The sequence below is a fragment of the Triticum urartu genome, chromosome 5A (genome assembly GCF_056163025.1).
Source record: "Triticum urartu cultivar PI428250 chromosome 5A, HENAU_Tu73, whole genome shotgun sequence".
Classification (NCBI taxonomy): Eukaryota; Viridiplantae; Streptophyta; class Magnoliopsida; order Poales; family Poaceae; genus Triticum; species Triticum urartu.
The window spans coordinates 143,531,347-143,552,620 of NC_141877.1; the positions used below are offsets into that span (position 1 = coordinate 143,531,347).

General features: G+C 45.0%; 1 protein-coding gene across 1 annotated transcript; it reads right to left on the bottom strand.

The window, feature by feature from the left end:
- Positions 1-915: 915 nt before the first annotated feature.
- LOC125508461 (binding protein) lies at positions 916-17,156 on the bottom strand. Its single transcript, XM_048673178.2, has 12 exons — positions 16,613-17,156; positions 15,449-15,636; positions 14,708-14,916; positions 14,513-14,615; positions 14,126-14,289; positions 5,670-5,808; positions 5,387-5,548; positions 5,169-5,305; positions 4,703-5,017; positions 4,118-4,257; positions 1,757-1,854; positions 916-1,663 (listed from the first exon to the last, which is right to left on the bottom strand). The coding sequence occupies exons 1-12, from the start codon at positions 16,953-16,955 to the stop codon at positions 1,154-1,156; spliced, it is 2,508 nt and encodes an 835-aa protein (XP_048529135.1). The 5' UTR covers positions 16,956-17,156; the 3' UTR covers positions 916-1,153.
- Positions 17,157-21,274: the final 4,118 nt, after the last annotated feature.

The following is a 21,274-nucleotide window of genomic DNA, read 5'->3' on the forward strand; positions in this document are numbered from 1 at the left end:
GCGCGCTGAACTCGGAGACAGGGCAGTGATGGCCGATGTAGATTGACGAGCGGGCCGACGCGCAGACGACGATCGTGAGAGGCCGCCTGTCACGCGAGGCCGCCGGGTCTGGGCGACGAGCGAGCAGACGCGCGGACTACAGCCGTTAGGGGCCGCTTGTCGCGCGAGGCTGCCGGGTCGGTGAAGAGGCCGGTCGGTCGCGCCGGTGTCGGAGTAGAGGCGCACGGGGATCGACGCGATGGCTGGCGACACAAACCGATCAAGTATAGATCGGAAAACCAAAAAGAAAAACGCCGATCAAAACGACCGGCGAAAGAGCGAAAAACCCTGAAGCAAGGGCTCGGGAAAAAGACTCTCTAAGGCAACCGGTCAACACAACCGATGGACGAACCCTAGGTACGGGCAGCGCGGCCCCTGACGACGGTCATGGAGGCTGACCACCCCGAGGGCGGTGCGCGGATGCGAAAGCGGCTAAGGTTTAGAACCCGAAAATTGATACCATGTTAGAAGGGAGAGAGGGGTTTGGTAGAATTGTTTGTTGTATTGCTTGAGCCTCATAGGCATATATATAGGAGTATAAGGTCGTTTTAAAAAGACAAGGTGGAATAAATCCTACGTTGTCCTATGTTTCCATAATAACAATGATGCTCAACACTTATTTTAGATTTATCTAGATACAAATGTATCACTAAAAATATTTAGTACTTGTACCTAATTCGGACGCGTGTAGGATAGCAATCACTGGTTTGTCCACGTAGTATCTCCGTCTCTAAAAGTTTGTAGTATTCCGCTTTGCAGATGGAATCATTTGATAATTAGAAAAATATTACTCCCTCCGTTCCATATTACTCGTCGCTGATTTAGTACAACTATGTACTAAATCAGCGACAAGTAATATGGAACGGAGAGAGTACGTATGAAAGACAGGGAGCCATCACCGTTGTGTTGAGTTGCGTTTTACAGAGCAACGCAAAGAAAAGGGCAGGCCACGAAAGATTTATGCAAAATCATCAAGGATGTAGCAATTGTGTCCTAAACAGAAACTGTAACAGTGTCACAGGAAACTATGATAAATCGATACAGTGATGCTACAACAAAATAGGGGGACACCTTCTACCGCTGGTGTGGAAAAAATCCGCAGAACACAAGACAACTAAGCCTTTGCAACTTTCTTCTTTGATTTCTTGCTTTCCTTTTTCTGCTTGTTGTACTCCTTGTACATGTTTATGGATGACAATGCATGGTTCAACTCGGTCCTCAGTCTCTCATTCTCAGAAATGCCTCTTAGTACCACGAAATGATTTTGCAACTTCTCTCTCAGTTCATCTTCGCCCACCGTGCAATCTGCCTTCTCAAGCACATCTGGACTTAGAGCGACAAACTCCTTACTGCGCCGTTTCCTTTTGCTCTTCAATGTCTGTGACACTTTGTGGGTTGGCTTTGATAATTCCCGTCCCATCGACAAGTCTTTGTATGCTTCCAGAGGATTCGAGCTAGAAAGTTGAACTGGATTCTGGGTGGCGTTCAGATTTGCCATGCTCAAGATATTTGAAGCCATTCCACTAACAGTTTCGTCATAATGCTTCTGCAGAAGGCTAAGCTCCCAAAGTACTGTTGCTAGTGCCCCACTCAGATAAGGATCTTTAGCCTCTGGGTCATATTTCTGAACAAAAGGAAATAAATGATATGATAATAGTAAAATAAATACAAACTGTACATGATAAACAAAATACAGAAGAGGAGGTAAGGCATATACCGCAACTAAGCTAGACAGGGAACCACCGCCAGCATCATTTTCCAACATGTTTCGGCACTTGGTATTCTTCTGGAGAAGATGCTTCAGCGTGATCAAGGCTGAAACATGAGCCCAACATGTAAATCATTATACCAGCAAGACAAACAGAAAGCGGTGACACTTGACAACAAGTGCTTGTAAGAACTAGCCAGGGAGAAGAAATGAATGCCTTACAAATGCCTCTAATGCTCTACTAATGATTAACTCATCTTGTGATGCATATTTTGTACAGGTTTATTAGGCCTCTTAGCATCACAAGTATGTCCTTTTTTATAAGGCCTCGCTTTGGAAAGGTGCATGCATGCAACCATTTCATTGGTTGCATTGAAAGTCATTGTTGTTGGTGCCATGACTGGGAAATTAATATACTTCATGCGTGTTTTTTCATTGGCTGCATGCATGTGAAAGAGTGCATTGAGAGTGAAATGGAAGAATTAATGTGAGCAAATTACTATGTGTCTTGGTCTAAGAGAAGTTGTCTTTAGGCCTAATAAACCCGGACGGAGGGAGTAGGAAGCAACTAAGATGGGATCACCTGCAGCAAGTCTAACATGCTTACATAGGGGTTGTTTACTACTCCCTCCGTTTCAAATTATAAGATGTTCTAACTTCCATCTGAATTGGATGTATGTAGACGCGTTTTAGTGTTTTTGTTCACTCATTTCAGCCCGTATGTAGTCTATATTGAAATATCCAAAACATCTTTTTATAATTTGGAACGAAGGTAAGTAATTTATTATGAGTTTGTTCCATGAATTCTGCTACACAATATTGCACTCGGCTGATGCATCACTGCATCCCTAAATGCTCCAAGCTCCTTAGGAACCGAGACCTGTTGGGAGGCCCGATGTTTTTCCCACAGCAGACCCCGCTTGTCAGTGCCAGGTTGGCACGTCGGTCCCGTAGGTCAGCTCACAACCAATGTTAGCGTGCTGGTCAAACCCCTTCTGCGTCATGTCAGTTGGCTGTAATTTGGGAGTCCCCGTGTCGATTCACGTCCTCCATTGTGTTCGTGGAGAAGGGGAGGCGATCTTCGCCTGCTCCCTTTTCCTTCGGGCAAGGGTTTGGTAAAAAAATTGGTGGCAGCCGGTGGCCGTCCTTCTTTGGAGCAGGCGTCGACCTTGTGCTGGCAGTCCATATCACTTGAGAATTTCTCATGGGGGCGAACAAAATTTCTCTAACAATCTGAAGTGTGTATGGGCATGTGAAAGCATCAATCAGCAAATTGAGGTTTAAGGCTATATACCGGAGACATGAGTGGAGAAATGGATGAAGAGGGTTGGCCATTTGTTGGGCTTAACTGCAATTTCAAAAGGGGAAAGCTACAATCTTGGAGATAGAGATCGCAAATTCATTCCCATGCTTTCTTGACAGACACTCCAGAGTAAGTGATGGCATGCATCCTTCGCAGCCGTGGCTTCTTGGTAGACATCAGTCAAGAAGAGTATGTGAGATGGGCAGTTCACTCCCAGAGGTTGCCAGATTTCATAGTAACTGAAGGAATAGTCAAGGCGGGCCTGGCGCAGTGGTCACTTGTGGCCTGGAGGCCCTGGGTTAGAACCAGCCTCCTTGCAGAATTATTATGCAAGGGTAAGGCTGTCTAGAAATTCCCTTCCTCAGACCCCGCCTTGTGTGGGGGCTTTCAGCACTGGGCACACCCTTTTGAAGGAAGGAATGGTACCCGGTGTTGGTATCAAACAAATTTGTCAGGTGATTTTGTTGGTGTTGTTCCTTTGAGATAACTATGTTGTGTGAGATATGGCGGTTCACGGTTTAGATTGTAGACCCATACAAAATTCTCGGTACAATGTACTAATTTCTTAATTGGTAGTTATGCAGTACTGTTTCCATGCAATTCTCTAAAAGATTACTGATGTCCGTTCATGAAAAAAGAAGTTCGGGCACTTGATGATCAAGGCAATATTTAGATTCTATGGTGTAATATGTAACACAGTAACAACAAAACCATAAGTTCTGTAATCAAGCTTGTGCCTTGCCAAGTGAACTGATATGTCCTTGAACAATTTATTATTTTTTTATATTTATTTTATATAAGCTGCTTGAAAAATAAAGTGTGCCACTAAACAAACAAACTCTCAACACCAATACCCAAACGGTGCATCAAGGCGCGCCTTTCTTCTAGTTCTACTGCCAAAAACTCGAACCAAAATAATACTACTCCGTCCCAAAATAAGTGTCTTAACCTTGGTACAACTTTGTACTGAAGTTAGTACAAAGTGGAGACACTTATTTTGGGACAGACGGGAGTACTTCGCAGGCATTAGTAGCCAAAAATTAGATAGGAAAATGATAAATTAAAACCTGCTATTGCTTCTGCGGAGCCAAATGACAGAGCAAATGTTGCCAGACGTTTAATGAAAGCAGCTGCTCTTAGCATATCCTGCTGCTTGCCTTCCCACAGAAGTGTCTTCAGAGCATCAGCCAAAACCTCACCACGATCTCTGCATGCAATGGATCAGGTCATTAATTCTCATGGTATGGACAGCTTAGCCATTACTATCTTTCTTCAATATAATAATACATAAATGCCCAAAGTTTATTAAATGTCAAAACAGTTTGAATAGCACATTATCGAGGAACAGAGGTAACAACTACTCCCTCCATCCCAAAATTCTTGTCTTAGATTTGTCTAGATACAGATGTATCTAATACTAAAACGTGACTTGATACATCCGTATTTAGACAAATCTAAGACAAGAATTTTGGGACGGAGGGAGTATATAGAAATAAAAATACACAGGATATAAGAACAGCGCCATCTACCCAGACTAGTCCGTGTTCCCCGTGAATAAATCAGTGACATGTGAAGTTATCTGGTGTTCAGGTACAAAGAACAAGAGAAGATATTTCCTCATTACAACCATTAACCATATGAAGAGGCCAAACCTGTCAGGTCGATACTCCAGTATAAGGTTATAAAACTGCACAAAGAAGTCCTGCAGGTCTACATTCAAAGCCTCAAGATTGCTCCTCCATACTTTAAAAGCAACTATGCAGCATTGTAGGCGTTCCGACACAGAGAGTGTATTGTCCGGTGGAATTTCACCTTGATGGTCTGTATACCCAGAAAGCTTCTTAAGGCAAGCGATAAGTTCACTCATGAAATCCAAATCAATTAAATGTGAGAATTTTCCTAAGCCCTCCAAGCATGGAGCAAGTAAAGGGTGTGAGCCACCAGGGAAGACACTAGTGGCCTTATACCTGGAAACATTGACATGCCAATATCATCATCATCAGGAATGTAACATTATGCTAAAAGAGAGAGAAAAATCAGAACTAAGTAAACTCGGGCCATATAATACCAGATACATATCATTTGTACTTGTAAAACTCAGATACACAATGCACGGACCTTGAATTTGAAGTGTTCATGCTATGCTTCAAAATTCGAAAATAGGTCTCAAAAAGGGCTGCAAGTGTTTCCCTTTGTATCATTTTTTTCTCCTTTGGATCAAGAGTAAATGAAACAGCTCTAAGATCTGCATGAACCTACAAAAGGATATTCTTATAAGAATTCATAGCCATGCTACAAGTTGAGCAAGTTGATTTGTATGAAACATCTGGTGTTACCTCTTGTCTGGCTTTAGAAAGCAATTCCTTTTTTATTTTCTTCTTCTCACTCGGTTTTGTGACATCCCGATTCTGATATCGTTTATTTTTCTTTGGTTTCAGTTTTTCTTCCTTGCTCTCATCTTTTCCAAGGTCTTCATCAAACTTCAGAGACAAGCATACCTAACAAAAAATGTGGTCACCGTAAGCAAGGGGATTGATTCTCAACCAAGAACACATATCAATTGCATGCAAAATGCAGGAAGATGGACGCTATAACCATTCAATTCCATCACATACATACCTCAATGACATCAGGATGGAGCTGGCAATCATTGAGCTTCACACTAGCTGATATCAATCTTACTGCTTCAACAGTTGCCTCACCGCGATGTTTTCCTTCATTTCTAAACAGAGATCTTATTGCCTCAGAACATAGTTTCCTACAAGTTAGAGAGAAAAAGATGCAAGTTAGGTCAGTACAGTGATGTACTACGTGGACTGCTTTTATACTCAAATTTACTTGAACTACTTTAAATACAGATGCTTAGGTTTATTTGCACATGAACTGCTCAACTTACTAATAGTTATGTTTAAACAAAAAGGCGGGAAATAGGCAACCAATAAATACTCATTAAATTATGAAATCATATAGTTTCCTCTATGCATTTCAGTTTTAAAGGAAAATATCAAGTTACAGATGAAATTTGTGTCACTGGAAGACCAAACTATTTGCCCCCCCCCTCCCTCGCGTTGCCTCGCTCGGGCGACACGAGGGACGAAACCTAATCCCGCCGCCGCACCTCCCCCTCCTCAATCTCCCCTCGCCACCACCGGAGGCAGCCGCCGGGCAAGCTTGGTGTGCTGCTGATGATGGTGGCAGCGGGGTCCTTGCTGCCTCGCCTCGCCCGCGGGGGGCTACGGGATCTGGGGCGGCGGCCCCGACTGGTGTGGCGCCTCCAGCCCTTCGGCTTCTGGTGGCGCGGGCGTGGGCCTGCGGCCTTGACCGTGCGGACGATGAGACCTCCGGAGGATGCGGATCTGGGCGCGGCGACGGCTCCGGCTTCCGCGGCGTCAGATCTGGCCGCCTCCACACCAACTCTCCTGCGGCGTGCTGCTCCCCCCTCCAGATCCGGTCTGCTACGACATGGGGGGCTGGTTTCGGTGGGTGGGAACGGATGGTGGGGTTCCAGGACCGGGGGAAACCCCTAGCCAGCCTTGCTGGCGCGACGGCGGCGACGCCCGCGGGCGCCGCTCACCTCCTTGGAGGCGCCGGTCAAGTCCTGTCCTCCCCATCCCATGCCTCCTTACTTCCCGGGTGAAAAGCCAAACTTTGTTGGACAGCAGCAACGCCTCAGACGTCGTAATCTTCTTGAAGACGTTGTTTTTGGGAACAAGTGGGGCGGTGGGCTTCGGTGTGGTGCGGTTTGGTGTGCGGCGGCGGCGGCGGCAGCAAGTCTCTAGCGGCAGCCATGCCTTCCCTGGTGCGGGGTTCAGTTATGGTGGTGCTCTTCGTGCGGCTGTTGTGAGGGCCTCCAGTGTCGTGGATCTCCTCGAAGGGAGGGGATAGGGTTCCCCTCCTCCGGTGGTTCCCTTCCTAGCTCGCCGAGGGTGCCAGAGCTTCTGAGTTTTGGTCTTGGTCCTTGCTGTTGCCCTTCATCCTGGCAGCTCACCCTCTTTCTCGCCCGATCTTCGGTTTTGGGGCTGCTTGGCTCTAGGTGAGTCGCCGTCGACAAGTGAGGAACGCCTGGTTCCGCTCCTGTGGCTGCCTTGGGTGCCATTCAGGCAGTTTCTAGGGTGAACTAGTCCATCGCTCAACGGTGCGGCGCCTTTCGAGCCAGGCGAGGAGGCAGGGGCCTCCTTTGACGATGGAACTGTCTGATTGTGTTCTCCACAAGTCCCTGGTGTTCTGGCAATGGCATGCCTCTCATCGTCGTCGTTTCCTTGCCTTGAACCGGCAGTTGCCTTCCCCATGGTTGCGTGTGTGCAAGAGGTCCCTAGCATCTCCTAGCTATTAGCTTCACGTTGATCTAGTATCTAGCGGGTTGTGTGCTATGTGAGCCGTCTCCCAGCGCCTTTGTATCTTTGCCGTGTTTTTTTTCCTTTTCTTTGTGTGGTTCGTGGTTGTATTCTCTGTAATCCTGGCCGGTTGATGGCTTTGTTAATTCAAAGCCGGGCTCTCCTTGAGCCTTCGTTCCAAAAGACCAAACTATTTTGCTCCCTGGGTTCCATGAGATAAGATTTTCTTGTATTGACTCGTAGCCCAAGGGGCATATTATAATACATGAGGAAACACACAACATCCGGGTATCACCCTCATACACATGGATGCTACCATCACTACCTCTAACACCATGGAGCAACGATTTAAACACCTTGATATAGGGCTCCATTCCTAAGCAGCTCATGAATATCAGAAAAGTTGTTGTTAAGTATATATGTTGTGTTTGTCTTGTACAGGCCCAGGCCCATAGTCTAGAGTGAGGCCCAGGCCCATGTAACCTTGTATATCTCTCTCCTCAATACAGAAAACTGTTTGGTCATTCTCTCTTCCTCACGTTTCCTACCATGATATCAGACCAGGACCAAACCCTAGTCCCTCTTCCAGTCGCCACCCATGAAATCGCCGCCGGTGAGGTGATTCAGGCGGATCTGTCTGGTGAGGAGACATCCACATCGCTGCCCCATCCCATCTTCGTCATCAACCTGTAGGAGCTGCTCTCCAGCAGCTCCTCTGTGTGTCCTCACAGCTACTCTGTGAGAATACTTCCCCTGCTCTCCAGCAGCCATCTCCAGCAAGCTCTTGGTGCCTTCCCTGCTCTACAGCAAGCTCCAGGCGTTCCCCCTTCTATCCAGCAAGATCCAGCAAGCTCCTACTATCCAGTGAGATCCAGCTCCTGTTTGTGGCTGTCTGCTGCTCTTCTCTTGTTGCTGCCTGCAGCTGCTATCAGATTGGGTGTTTCCAGCTGCTGGCCACTCACCACTATGGCAAGAAATGATTTCGGATTTGGTTCTCTGATCATAGATATCAAGCTTGATGGTTCAAACTACAGGGAATAGGCATTTTCTGCCCGAACTGTCTTGAGGATGGCTGGTTTTGTTTCTCATCTGACAGATGATCCACCTAGTCCAAATGATGATGCAGCAAGGAAGTCTTGGCAAAAGATCGATGATCGTGTGATGGGAGTTTTAATTCTGGGTGTTGAACCCTCACTCCGAATGAGTCTTGAGCATCACACTTCAGCTAAAGAGATATGGAAGTACTTTGAGCAGCGCTACCTTCAGACCAGCAGTGCACTTCATTTCTCGTTGTTGCAGAATTTACACAACACTCGGTAGCCAGAAGACATGTCCATAGAAGAGTACTATGGAGCTTTCCCTCGCATCACTGGGCAGCTAGGTTCCATGGTTCCAAAGGGTAATTCTGGTTGTGAGTCATGTGCAGCGAAGGAAAAGTATGACCATCAGACTCTCATGTTTCAGTTTGTGATGGGTCTCAAGCCAGACTTTGAGAACATTCGCACTCAATTGCTTGGTCGTACGACTCCTCCCACCTTGACAGAGGCACTTGCTAGCTTGATCGCTGAGGAGACTCGTCTCCGTTCTCTTGGGGCTACTTCTGCGCAGACTCTACACACTAGTGTTCTGGCTTTTCCTCAGCAGCCAGGTGCCTCCAAGGCCACACCTTCAGCTGTCGTATGCTCGTTCTGCAAGAAGGCAGGACACCACAGAGATGGTTGTTTCAAGCTTCATTCAGAGCTGTTAGCTGAGTTTCAGGCTAGACGGGCCCTCAATTAGCAGCGTCGTGCACCCCAGGCTCCTTATCAGCAGCAAGTGAGGGGTGCTTCTGCATCTGTTCTCTCTCAGCCCGCTGTTGCTGCAACCCAGCCTTGGGTTCTGGACTCTGGGGCTTCTTTCCATGTGACCTCTGATCGCTCTCAGCTTGTGTCTTGCCAGCCAGTGCGGGATGGTGCCTCTGTTCAGACTGCTGATGGTACACCTTGTTCTATTACTCATCAGGGTTCTCTTCGCACATCCAAGTTTTCTGTTCCTGCCATCTCCTTTGCTCCAGAGTTGTCCATGAATCTTATGTCTGTTGGCCAGCTTGCTGATATGAACTACTTTGTTGGTTCTGATGACTCATTTTGTTATGTGCAGGAGCGTCAAAGCAAGAGGGTCATTGGAACTAGCCATCGCCGTAGAGGATCCACATCCCTCTACATCCTTGACACCTTACACCTTCCTTCAGCTTCCACCACATCCGCGTTCCGGATGGCTGCATCAACATCAAGATCCACTTCGCCGTTTTCTTTTGCCCAGTGGCACCATCGCTTAGGTCACTTGTGTGATTCTCGTTTATCTACCCTTGTTCGACAAGGTGTTTTGGGTCATGTTTCCATAGATGCTGGTTTTCATTGTAAGGGTTGTAAGCTAGGGAAACAAATACAGCTTCCATACTCTTCCAGCACTACTCATTCTAGTCATCCTTTTGATTTAGTGCACTCTGATGTATGGGGTCCTTCCCCCTTTGTTTCGAAAGGTGGCCACAAACATTATGTCATATTTGTTGATGATCACTCTCGACATACTTGGGTCTATTTTATGAAGCATCGTTCTGAGTTGTTTTCTATATATAAGGCTTTTGTACATATGGTCCATACTCAGTTTTCCAGTGTTGTTCGTGTTTTTCGTTCTGACTCCGAGGGGAGTATCTATCTACTGCTTTTCGTGAGTTTCTCTCATCTGAGGGTACTCTCCCTCAGCTTTCATGCCCTGGTGCCCATGCTCAGAATGGCGTTGTTGAGCGTAAGCATCGCCATATTGTTGAGACAGCAAATACCCTTCTGATTTCTTCCTTTGTCCCCACTCATTTTTAGGGTGAAGCTATCTCAACTGCTGTTTATCTAATCAATCTCCAACCTTCTACTCGCCTTGAGGGCAAGTGTCCTGGTGAGGTTTTGTCTGGTTCTCCTCCCACGTATGACCACCTCCATGTCTTTGGTTGTACTTGTTATGTTCTTTTAGCACCTCGTGAGCGTACCAAGTTGACTGCTCAGTCTGCTCAGTGTGTCTTCCTTGGATATAGTCTTGAACATAAGGGCTACCATTGCTATGATTCTTCTGCTCACCGCATTCACTTTTCTCGCGATGTCACTTTTGTTGAGGATCAACCCTTCTTCTATTCCCCTTCCACTAAACCATCATCCTCAACTTCTTTAGAGTCTACCTCGTTTCTTTCACTTCCACCTATCTTTTTAGACGAGTCCATAGCTGAACAACCTTCCTCTGTCCTAACATCAGAACCATCTCCACCACATGTTTCATCTCCTTCCTCACCAGCTCCTTTCTCTCTTCCACTAGCTCCACCTCTAGATAGTCTTCCTTTCCATTACACTCGTCGTTATTCTACTGCTCCAGCCAGTACTTTCCATTACACTCTCGTTCTAAAGCTCCATGTGACACGCAGTCATCTATGCCTTTGTCTTCTACTCCTCCAGCCAGTACTACTGATCCTTGCACTGACGGCTCTTCTCTAGCAACGCGATACAAAAAGGACTTGTATGCAAGGGCTATTTCTAAGCCTAGTACCTATCAGGAGGCAGTTGTGTCACCTGAGTGGCAACTGGCTATGTCTGAGGAGCTTGCAGCCTTAGAGAGTACTGGTACATGGGATTTGGTACCATTACCTCCTAGTTCAGTCCCTATCACTTACAAATGGGTGTATAAGGTTAAAACCAAGTCAAACGGTTATGTGGAACGCTACAAGGCTCGCCTTGTTGCAAGAGGTTTTCAGCAGTATCATGGGAAAGATTATGATGAGACGTTCGCTCCTGTTGCTCACATGACTTCAGTTCAAACTCCAATTGTTGTGGCTGCTACTCAGTCATGGAAAATTTCCCACATGGATGTGAAGAATGCCTTCCTTCATGGTGATTTACATGAGGAAGTTTATATGCAGCCACCTCCAGGTATCAAGGTTCCATCAGGTCATGTTTGCCGTCTTCAAAAGGCTCTTTATGGGCTTAAGCAAGCCCCTCGTGCCTGGTTTGAGGGGTTCAGTTCTGTGATTCAAGCTGCCGGTTTTTCTCCTAGTGAACATGACCCTGCACTCTTCATTCATACATCTGAGCATGGTCGTACATTGCTTCTACTTTATGTAGATGACATGTTGATCACTGGAGATGTTGTTGGGTATATTGATTTTGTTAAGAAAAAAATGAGTGAACAATTCAAGATGTCAGATTTGGGGTCTCTCAGCTATTTTCTCGGGATTGAGGTCGAGCACACCAATGATGGTTACTATATCTCCCAACAAAAGTACACTCAGGATTTGATTCTTCGCTCAGGTCTCACTGACACACACATTGCTGCTACACCTATGGAGCTTCATCTGCAGTTGCGTCCTACTGATGGCACTCCTCTTGAGGATCCATCTCGCTATCGTCACATTGTCGGCAGTCTAGTGTAACTCACAGTGACCAGACCTGACATTGCACATGCAGTCCATATTCTCAGTCAATTTGTTTGTGCTCCTACCTCAGTTCATCATGGTCACCTATTCCGAGTCCTTAGGTATTTAAGGGGAACTACATCTCGCCGCTTGTTCTATGCTAATTCCAGTCAGCTAGCTCCAGCTACATGCTTACTCTGATTCCACTTGGGCGAGTGATCCTATTGATCGTCGCTCGGTCACTGGCTATTGCATATTTCTTGGTACATCTCTCATTGCATGGAAATCAAAGAAGCAAACTGTTGTGTCTCACTCCAGCGCCAAGGCAGAGCTTAGGGCTCTCTCTACTACTACAGCAGAGATTGTATGGCTTCGCTGGCTATTGGATGATCTTGGTGTCTTATGTCATACACCAATACCTCTTCTTTGTGACAGCACTGCTACTATTCACATTGCTAATGATCCAGTCAAGCATGAGTTGACCAAACACATTGGTGGGGATGCCTTTTTCACTCGATCTCATTGTCAACAATCCACTGTCAAGCTACAATATGTCCCATCAGAGCTTCAAGTCGCAGATTTCTTCACCAAGGCACAAACTAGAGATCAGCATAGGTTTCACACTCTCAAACTTGGTGTATCAGATGCTCCTGACCCACCTTAAGTTTGAAGGGGGGTGTTAAGTATATATGTTGTGTTTGTCTTGTACAGGCCCAGGCCCATAGTCTAGAGTGAGGCCCAGGCCTATGTAACCTTGTATATCTCTCTCTCCTCCTCAATACAGAAAACTGTTCGGTCATTCTCTCTTCCTCGCGTTTCCTAATAGTTGTCACCACCACCCTACATGTATAGGGCTCCATTCCTAGGCAGCTCATGAGTATCAGAAAAGTTGTCACCACCACCCTACAGGGTACCTCCCCAACTGCACTATACCCGTGTACATAAATAAAGATGTATAAACCATGGATATAACTAATATTTGCTGTATAAAGCATAGCTCATTTTAGGCCTTCTTTGGTTTACAGGAATTTTAAAGGATAGGAATTTTGTAGGAAAGACACTTTGGAGCCCTTGGTTTGTAGGAATGGATTCCTATTACTATGTAGGATAGGAACCAATTCTTCACATTTCAAAGGACAAAAAACATTAGCCTAGACTAAATGGAAAAATTCCTATCCTATGCATCAAATGACATGTCTTTCCATATAGGAATTGAGATACATGTCATCTCACTTCCTATGATTTTCCTATTCCTATGATATTCCTATCCAATGAACCAAAGGAGACCTTAGGGTTGTGCTACAATCTTGTGTGCAACTGTCCATACTGACCATCTGATGAACATAACAGAATAAACTAAACAGAACGCAAGGTATCGATGAGGATGTTAGCCACATAATCAAAGCGGGGTGGATGAAGTGGCGGATGAAGTGGCGGCAAGCATCTGGCATGCTCTTTGACAAGAAGGCCCCACAAAAGCTAAAAGGAAAGTTCTATAGGATGGCGATCAGACCTGCAGTGCTATATGGAGCAGAGTGTTGGCCTACTAAGAGACAATACATCCAACAAATGAGTGTCACTGAGATGCGCATGCTAAGGTGGATGTGTGACCATACAATAAAGGACCGAATCAGGAACAAGGGAATAGGCAATAAGGTAGGGACGGCACCAATTGAAGAGAAGATTGTCAAACACCGAGTAAGGTGGTTTGGACATATCCAATGGAGGCCTGCAGAAACACCAGTGAATAGCGGTATTCTAAAACGTAGCAAAAATGCTAGGAGGGTATGGGGCAACCGAAGTTGACATGGGAGGAGGCTGTAAAGAGAGACTTTAAGGTTTAGAATGTACTCAACGTTCTTATATTATGGGACGGAGGGAGTACCTAGGAATTTGGCTCTTGACAGGACTGTAGTCAGCAATCCATGTACCAGAACCTTAGTTTACTTTCCTTCACTTTGTTTACTTGTATTTTCTCCCTTCTCTTTTAGGTTCTCACAGGTTTCTGTTGGATTTCATCTCTAGCCTACCCCAACTTGCTTGGGACAGAAGGCTTCATTGTTAGAATGCAAGGATGGCTCTATACTGGCAAAGTGGCAACCCATTCCCACGACATTCACTATGGGGGCAGGGATGGAACTACAGGAGGAAAGTTGCACTCGGTAGCTACGGATGGCAATTGGAAAGTCACCCGTCATGGGGACTAACCTAGTAACCAACATTAACTTATACAGAAGTCAGCTGCATAATTGAGTCATATGACATTATTAGGTAAGAAATGATTCAAGTAAATATAAATAAGAAGATACCTTGCTACATCATTCGAGGAGCTTAAATTTTTTACCACACTGGCCAGTAAGCTTTCACGGTGGTTAAAGTGTGGGGCAGCATCTAATAAACTACACAAGCAACGAACTGCCACAAGATAAAAATAGGGTTGCTTCTCCAATGATATCAATTTCTGCAGGTATGCCTGGAAGTGCACAGAAAGGAAACAGAAAACGAATTTCAGCAATCAAAAAACATCTAGAAATATCTTGACCATCAAATGGAAGGTGCAGCAAATAAATATTTGTATGAAGAAAGCCAAAGCAAGTGATGAGCCACTGGAACATTGTTCATGATCACATATTTCATAACCAAATGACTGCTTGTCACAAAGTATTTAGGGTATGAAGCAGAATTCAGAATAAAACCTTGTAGGAACGAATAAGCGTGTACTCATAATATCTCGTCTTCTTCACTTCTTTCGAAACTTCTACGGCAAGCTCTTTTTCTGTCAGCTGCCTAATCCGATAACTGCAGAAGAAGATCAAAGCACATATAATATAAGTCACCTGGGAAACACTGTAGCAGTGGCTATAGTAAAAATGAACTGTCATGTCATGTACCTAGGAATTATGTCCCTGAACACAGCAAGCAAGGACATTATAGCAAGTTTAACAACCCTTTGGTCTGTGTCGTTGCATATAATTAATAAATCATTCAGAGATCTAATGTTTGATTCAGGATCTTCAAGCATGGCCATGCCTAATTCAGCAAGCTGGGCCTTCTTTTTCTCAAACAATTCATCAGCTGAAAGTTCTTCCTTCACCTCTTCCTGCCAATCAGAGTATACAGGAAAAATCACTGTTTGCATAGTAAAAATATATAGCAGTTCTGTATAAGATACAAAAGGTTTCAATTATGAACAAATGAGCTGGATTCTATCGCTGTAAATGACCTGACATTTGATAAACAGTTTTATAACTTGTCTGTTTGCTTTCATTGACACTTTTCAGGTATATACAAGCTCTACAACAGATATCCATATTTTCATCTATAATTCATGCTGAATTGCTGATGATGCATTAACTCATTTTGATTTTGCTCAAAATTTCTCACTTACCACATTCTAGCATTCAGCTTTGTATGTTAAGATTAGAACAGCTACAGGCCATGACACTTAATTTAGCTATCCTGCAATATGTTGACAATGTCTAAGATACTTCGATATTTGCAGTCAAACATGGCTAGGTAATTTGCATTCACGGTATTAAGCAGTATGAGTTTTTATTTTTAAGCTTTTGCAAAAAGAGATCATTTGAAAAATGTGCTTCAGACTAATGCAAAAAGAAGAACAGAAGTAGTACCAACACTACTGAGTGCAGTTTCTCCTTCGGAATTTCAAGTGGACGCTGCACATTCTGCAATTTACTATCTTCCTTTTTGTTGGATCTTCCCTTACATTCCTTTTGAGAACTTTGCTTGGCATCAGCATCTTTGTCATCAGATTTGGATTCAGCACCCTTAGCTTTGTCTTCAGACCTTGCTCTCTTGGCTGCATGTCATGACATAAATGTTACATGAGTAGGGTAACACTAACAACAATTCATAATCACAAACTTACTTAAACTCATATAGTAACACATGCTACACTTCTAGAAAACTTCTTTATGCTTTTGACTTATTTCGGTTCCGTTATGTTGCAGAATTTTTTAATGTTTTTTACTTGTTTTCTGTCTAATTGGACAAGGTTTTATCATGATCTTTTAGTTCTGATGGAACATAGTAGTTACAGGGGCATCATAAAATCAGTAATTCCAGTATCAAAAAGATTCATGCGTGTCATTCATTTTAACAAGAGAAAATATGGAGACAAATAAATGACCACAATAGTATCGACTCATGTGATTCTGAATTACTGCCAGCCCTTCCCCTGATTAATGTAAGTTGCATGTAGAACTTTAAGTCATGCCTGTCCATTTGGATCAGCAACAGTGTCCTGTATGCTTGCTCTGCAAATGGCAATACGGCAACACGGAATGACCGCTCTAGAGCGCATGTCATTATTCTGGGATCAAAAGGGCACGCCAGGCTCTGTAAATGGAGCCAGATAAGCTTGGCACAACTTAGATTGCGAGTACACAGCAACTTTACTTAGTTTAAGCAATGTCTAAAACGATCTTGTTAAGTCATGGACCAACAACAATAGGATAAGTTGTAAGACTTTATTAAATTCATGGACCGAGAACAATGGAAGCCATTGGTGGTACATTTCCTAGGGGTTTTTTCTTCGTCCGCATGTATTGGGTGTGTTTGCCAAGTGTCTGCGGTAGTCTGTTCCTACTGACTGCAACAAACAAACTTAGTAGAAACTCAGAGCCAAAATGATTTCATTTACTAATATATCTATAGCATTTGCTATGCGGTTCTCCAAAGCCTTGTGCAACTACCAAGTGCTCCTATACCATATTCACTAGACTAACTCAACCGGCTCTGCTGAACCAAATATAACTGGGCATGCATGATTTTACCGGTTCTGTAGAGCAGCTCCCCCTGCAGAGTCTTGACAGGGAGCGCGTCAACGGGATCCACCTCGAGGTCATCGTCGTCCTTTGGTTTCAGGGCTAGGGCAGCCCTCCTCTTGCGCTCGCGCTCCTCGTAGAGGAGCTCGACCTTGTCCTCGTCGTGGTCGGGGACCCTGGTGACGACTTTGTCGAGGGCCTTCCTGTTGAGCCCGGTGATCAGGTGGACGTGCTCTCTATTCTCCTCGACGAAATCCACATCCTCGTCGGAGACTATGATGTCCTCGTCGTCGACTTCCGGCGGCAGCGGCGGCGCGAGGATGACCTTGTTCTTCTTGCTGCTCTTCCCCATGGGATACGACACAAATCTGGAGTGGGTTGTGCTTCCCCGAAGCCGACGCTAACCTCACAAGTTTCACGGTCGCGGTAGGAGAGGGGGGTGGCCGGAGGTCCTTCCGAACGGCGAAACTTAGATAGGCGGCGGCGGCGGCGATGGAACGAAGGGTTTATATGACTTTCTCTTTTCCCTTCGAAAAACAGTGGCATGGGTTGTTGCTGCTAGGTTTTGTGCGGGACCTTGGGCTTGGGCCATAGAAGTTTGGTGAGGCGTGGACAGAACCGCGCGCACCAGGCCCGAACAAGCCCACATTCATACTTTGTTTTTACGCGAAACTTAGGGGTCTTTGTACGAGATTGTCGTGGGAGGAACAAAAATTTAACACAGACACATCTCACTCTGTGCATTTGAAAATCAAACCGAAAAATCATACCAAAAATAAACCGAAATGAACAAATTTTTTGGTTTTTATGGTTTCTGGTTTCGGTATGGTATAAACTTTTCATACCGATTTGAACTTTGGTTTTTATGGTATATACCGAAAAACCGAATGCTTAACCGAATAAACCAAAGTAAAAAATAATTTTATATTTCTTGTGATGAACAACCATGCAAGTTGTCATTTTTCTTGTACATGAGTCAAATTCACTACTAAGCACCTTATTTTTTTTCTTGTAACATAGTCATTTTTCTTTTTTTTGAAATGCTAAGCGCGTCCATAACCATCAACAGATAAATCAATGCATGCATATATATACTTATATATAGTTATATATTGTATTTGTGTAAAACAGTATATGTGTTTTGAGTCATAAATTTGCAAATTGTTATTACGTCATTTTCAAATTCGCGTCAACTTTGGTTATTATGGTATATACTGAAACCATATCGAAATAATTTGGTATATACCGAAACCGAACCGTATTTTAATTTCATACCATATTTATTGAAGTATTAATACCGTACAAACTGAACTATGTAAACCGAATAAACCGAATGCACACACATCAAACACATTAAGCTACGGGAGAATGGCGGCCAACTAGCATGGCCACGTGACGCATGCTGGTTTGCCGTGGCAAAAAACATTTTTATATTTTTTGGAAGATGAAATTGAAAAACTTCTTGATTTTTTTGACAGATGAAACTGAGACTTTTTTTGTTTTGAGAAAAGTTTTTTTAGATTTTTCTTAAGATGGGAGTGAGACGTTTGTTTCTTTTTCATTTTAAAAATGTTTTTAGGCTTTTCTTTTTCTTTTTGAGATGGATGTGATGTTCACGTGTTGTGAGAATTTTTTTTTTAAATTTTGAGATGTAATTGAGGTTTTTTCTTTGAGAGGGAGAAATACATGCCCAGCTTCTTCTCAAGAGGCCCGCAATGACGGGCCCCAACCACTAGTCATGTGTTATTGTGTGTCGAAAATGAAAGTGCCATCACTTATTCTTTGCCTGGGTGTTTGCTAAAAAACATTTGGAAGCTCGTCTCTAGCGTACTTTGTTTTGAGAAAAGTTTTTTCAAGATTATTTTTTAAAGATGACTTTTTGTTTTTTTTTCATTTTAAGAACGTCTTTTAGGCTCTTTTTTTTAGATGGATGTGATGTTCACATGTTGTGATGAAGTTTTTTTGATTTTGAAATAAAATTGAGGTTTTTTCTTTGAGAGGGAGAAATACACGTACAACTTTCTCTTAAGAGGCCCGCAATGGCAGACCCCAACCACTAGTATCAAACACAATAAGCTATGCTACAAAGGCGCTATTTGAGTGTGTCCACGTGGCGATTTACTGTGGCGATAGAAAAATATCTAACTACATATCATTTCCTTTTAGTAGAAGCTTGCTTTGAGTTGATTGATTGGTTCATTTCCTTCCTAACGAAGGCAGCTCCGCACGTCTTCCTCTCCATCTCTCCCCCCCACACGTACGCCGCCAACCGCAGCCATCGCCTCCTCTTCCTCCTCTTGTCTACCCAGCTAGGGCTGCTTCTATCGCCGCCGCCGCTGGCCCATCACTCGTCCGGCGCTGCCCACCGAAGGAAGGCCCTCTTCTCCCTAGGGTCTTTGTAACGCCCACGATGCTGCTATAGCTCCCACGTGTCGAGGCACGACTTAGAGACATAACCGCATAGTGGTTTTGTCGCAAGAAGGGTCATCTTCACAAACATCCCATGTATTGAATAAGACAGGGATAAATAGAGTTGGCTTACACTCGTCACGTCACACAATACATAAATAATTCATACATCATCCAAAATACACTCATAGACCGACTACGGTCAAATCCGAATAAAAGGAAGATAAACCCCAAATGCTAGATCCCCGATCGTCCCAACTGGGCTTCACTACTGATCATCGGGAAACGAAACATAGTAACGACCAAGGTCCTCATCGAACTCCCACTTGAGTTCGGTAGCATCACCTGCACTGGTATCATCGGCACCTGCAACTGTTTGGAAGTATCCGTGAGTCACGAGGACTCAGCAATCTCACACCCGCGAGATCAAGACTATTTAAGCTTATGGGTTGGATAAGGTAATGAGATGGAGCTGCAGCAAGCACTAAGCAAATATGGTGGCTAACATACGCAAGTAAGAGTAAGATGAGAAGCTACGCAACGGTCGTGAAGCTAGAAGTGATCAAGAAGTGATCCTGAAACTACTTACGGTCAAACATAACCCAAACCGTGTTCACTTCCCGGACTCCGCCGAAAAGAGACCATCACAGCTACACACACGGTTGATTCATTTTAATTAAGTCAAGTGTCAAGTTCTCTACAACCGGATATTAACAAAGTCTCATCTGCCACATAACCACGGGCACGGCTCCTGAAAGTTTATACCCTGCAGGGGTGTCCCAACTTAGCCCATCACAAGCTCTCATGATCAACGAAGGATATTCCTTCTCCCGGAAAGACCGGATCAGTCTCGGAATCCCGGTTACAAGATATTTCGACAATGGTAAAACAAGACCAGCAAAGCCGCCCGATTGTGCCGACAAATCCCGATAGGAGCTGCACATATCTCGTTCTCAGGGTACACCGGATAGGTCAAGCTACGAATAAAACCAACCCTCAAGTTTCCCTGAGGTGGCCCCGCAGGTTGCCCGGTTCGGACCAACACTCAGAGGAGCACTGGCCCGGGGGGTTAAAATAAATATTACTGATGTAGGGTGGAACCCTATACGACCGATCTTTCACGAAAGGAGCGGATCCCGCGAAGAACACGAAGAACACGAGGGAAATCACAAGGGGAAACACAAGGGGAAACACGAGAGAATCACTCAAACCAACAAGATTAAGTCACACATGTGCTAGATCCTCAAAACACGAGAGGAGATACAAGATCCAAAGTCAACAAGGGACGATACAAATGGTAACCGGTCTTCTCCGTGAGGAGGTCTTGAATCCACAAGGGGATCTTCCCGTAAAGGGGTCTTGAATCCAAGGTGGAACTTCTCCAAAGAGGGGCCGCGGTCTCTCTCAAGGAGTAGATACGATATGGATGAGCGAAGCTCTATCTCACAAATGAACTAACACAACGCTAACCCTCACTAGGAGGAGGTGGAGGAGTATATATAGTCTAGGTCCACGAAGGGGTAAGTGGGAGAGGGATACATGGGCCTCGGGCCCGAACACTGTGCGCAGACAGGTACCGGACGTCCGCTGAGGACCGGTCGTCCGGTGGCTCATGGGCGGCCGGCCCTCCGGTAGACGTCGGACGTCCGCTTGATCTGGCTCGGACGCTGGAGTGCCGGATCTCCAGAGGTGGCCGGTCGTTCGGTCGCCGTTCGTCCGCTCGTTTGGCTCGGGTGCGGGATCGCCGGTCGTCCGGTCCGGGCCGGTCGTCCGGTGGGTCTTCAGGCGTCGGACGTCCGGTCCCGACCAGTCGTCCGGTGGCTGGAGCTTCTTCTGCATCTCTTCTTATTGTTCCTCATGCTTGGTGTCTTCGCCTTCTTGTCCATGGGCTTCCTCTTGGTTCCTGGTCATGCATAGCACACATGTTTGAGGTAGTAGCCATGTCTCACATGTGGAAAGTGACGATTCGGAGAGGAGCGAGTTCACCTTGTGTCCAATGGCGTATACTTGAGGTCTCGTCTTATGTTCACTTGGGGCTTGGAGAGTAGTCAGAGTGTACATGGGGATGAACGTGGGATGCTCCGCATCATCTCCCCCCCCCTTGGGAAAGATCCGACCTCGAATCGTGATCCTCATCACCATGGAAACGGTTGTCGTGGGCGTACTTGTAGTTGGATGGAGTTGAAGGCATGGCGCAATCCAAGTACTCCAAGGTGTCTCCGATATGTGGTACATACAAAATGAGCAAACACAAAGTACACT

Bases quoted from the DNA above. Each gene is read 5' to 3' on its own strand.
- LOC125508461 (XM_048673178.2), bottom strand. From the start codon at position 16,955: ATGGGGAAGAGCAGCAAGAAGAACAAGGTCATCCTCGCGCCGCCGCTG. The intron at 1,855-4,117 runs GTTTTAATTTAT...CTCATGTTTCAG, and splicing joins CTCCGCAGAAGCAATAGCAG to CCTTGATCACGCTGAAGCAT. The intron at 1,664-1,756 runs GTATATGCCTTA...CCTTTTGTTCAG, and splicing joins CCCTGTCTAGCTTAGTTGCG to AAATATGACCCAGAGGCTAA.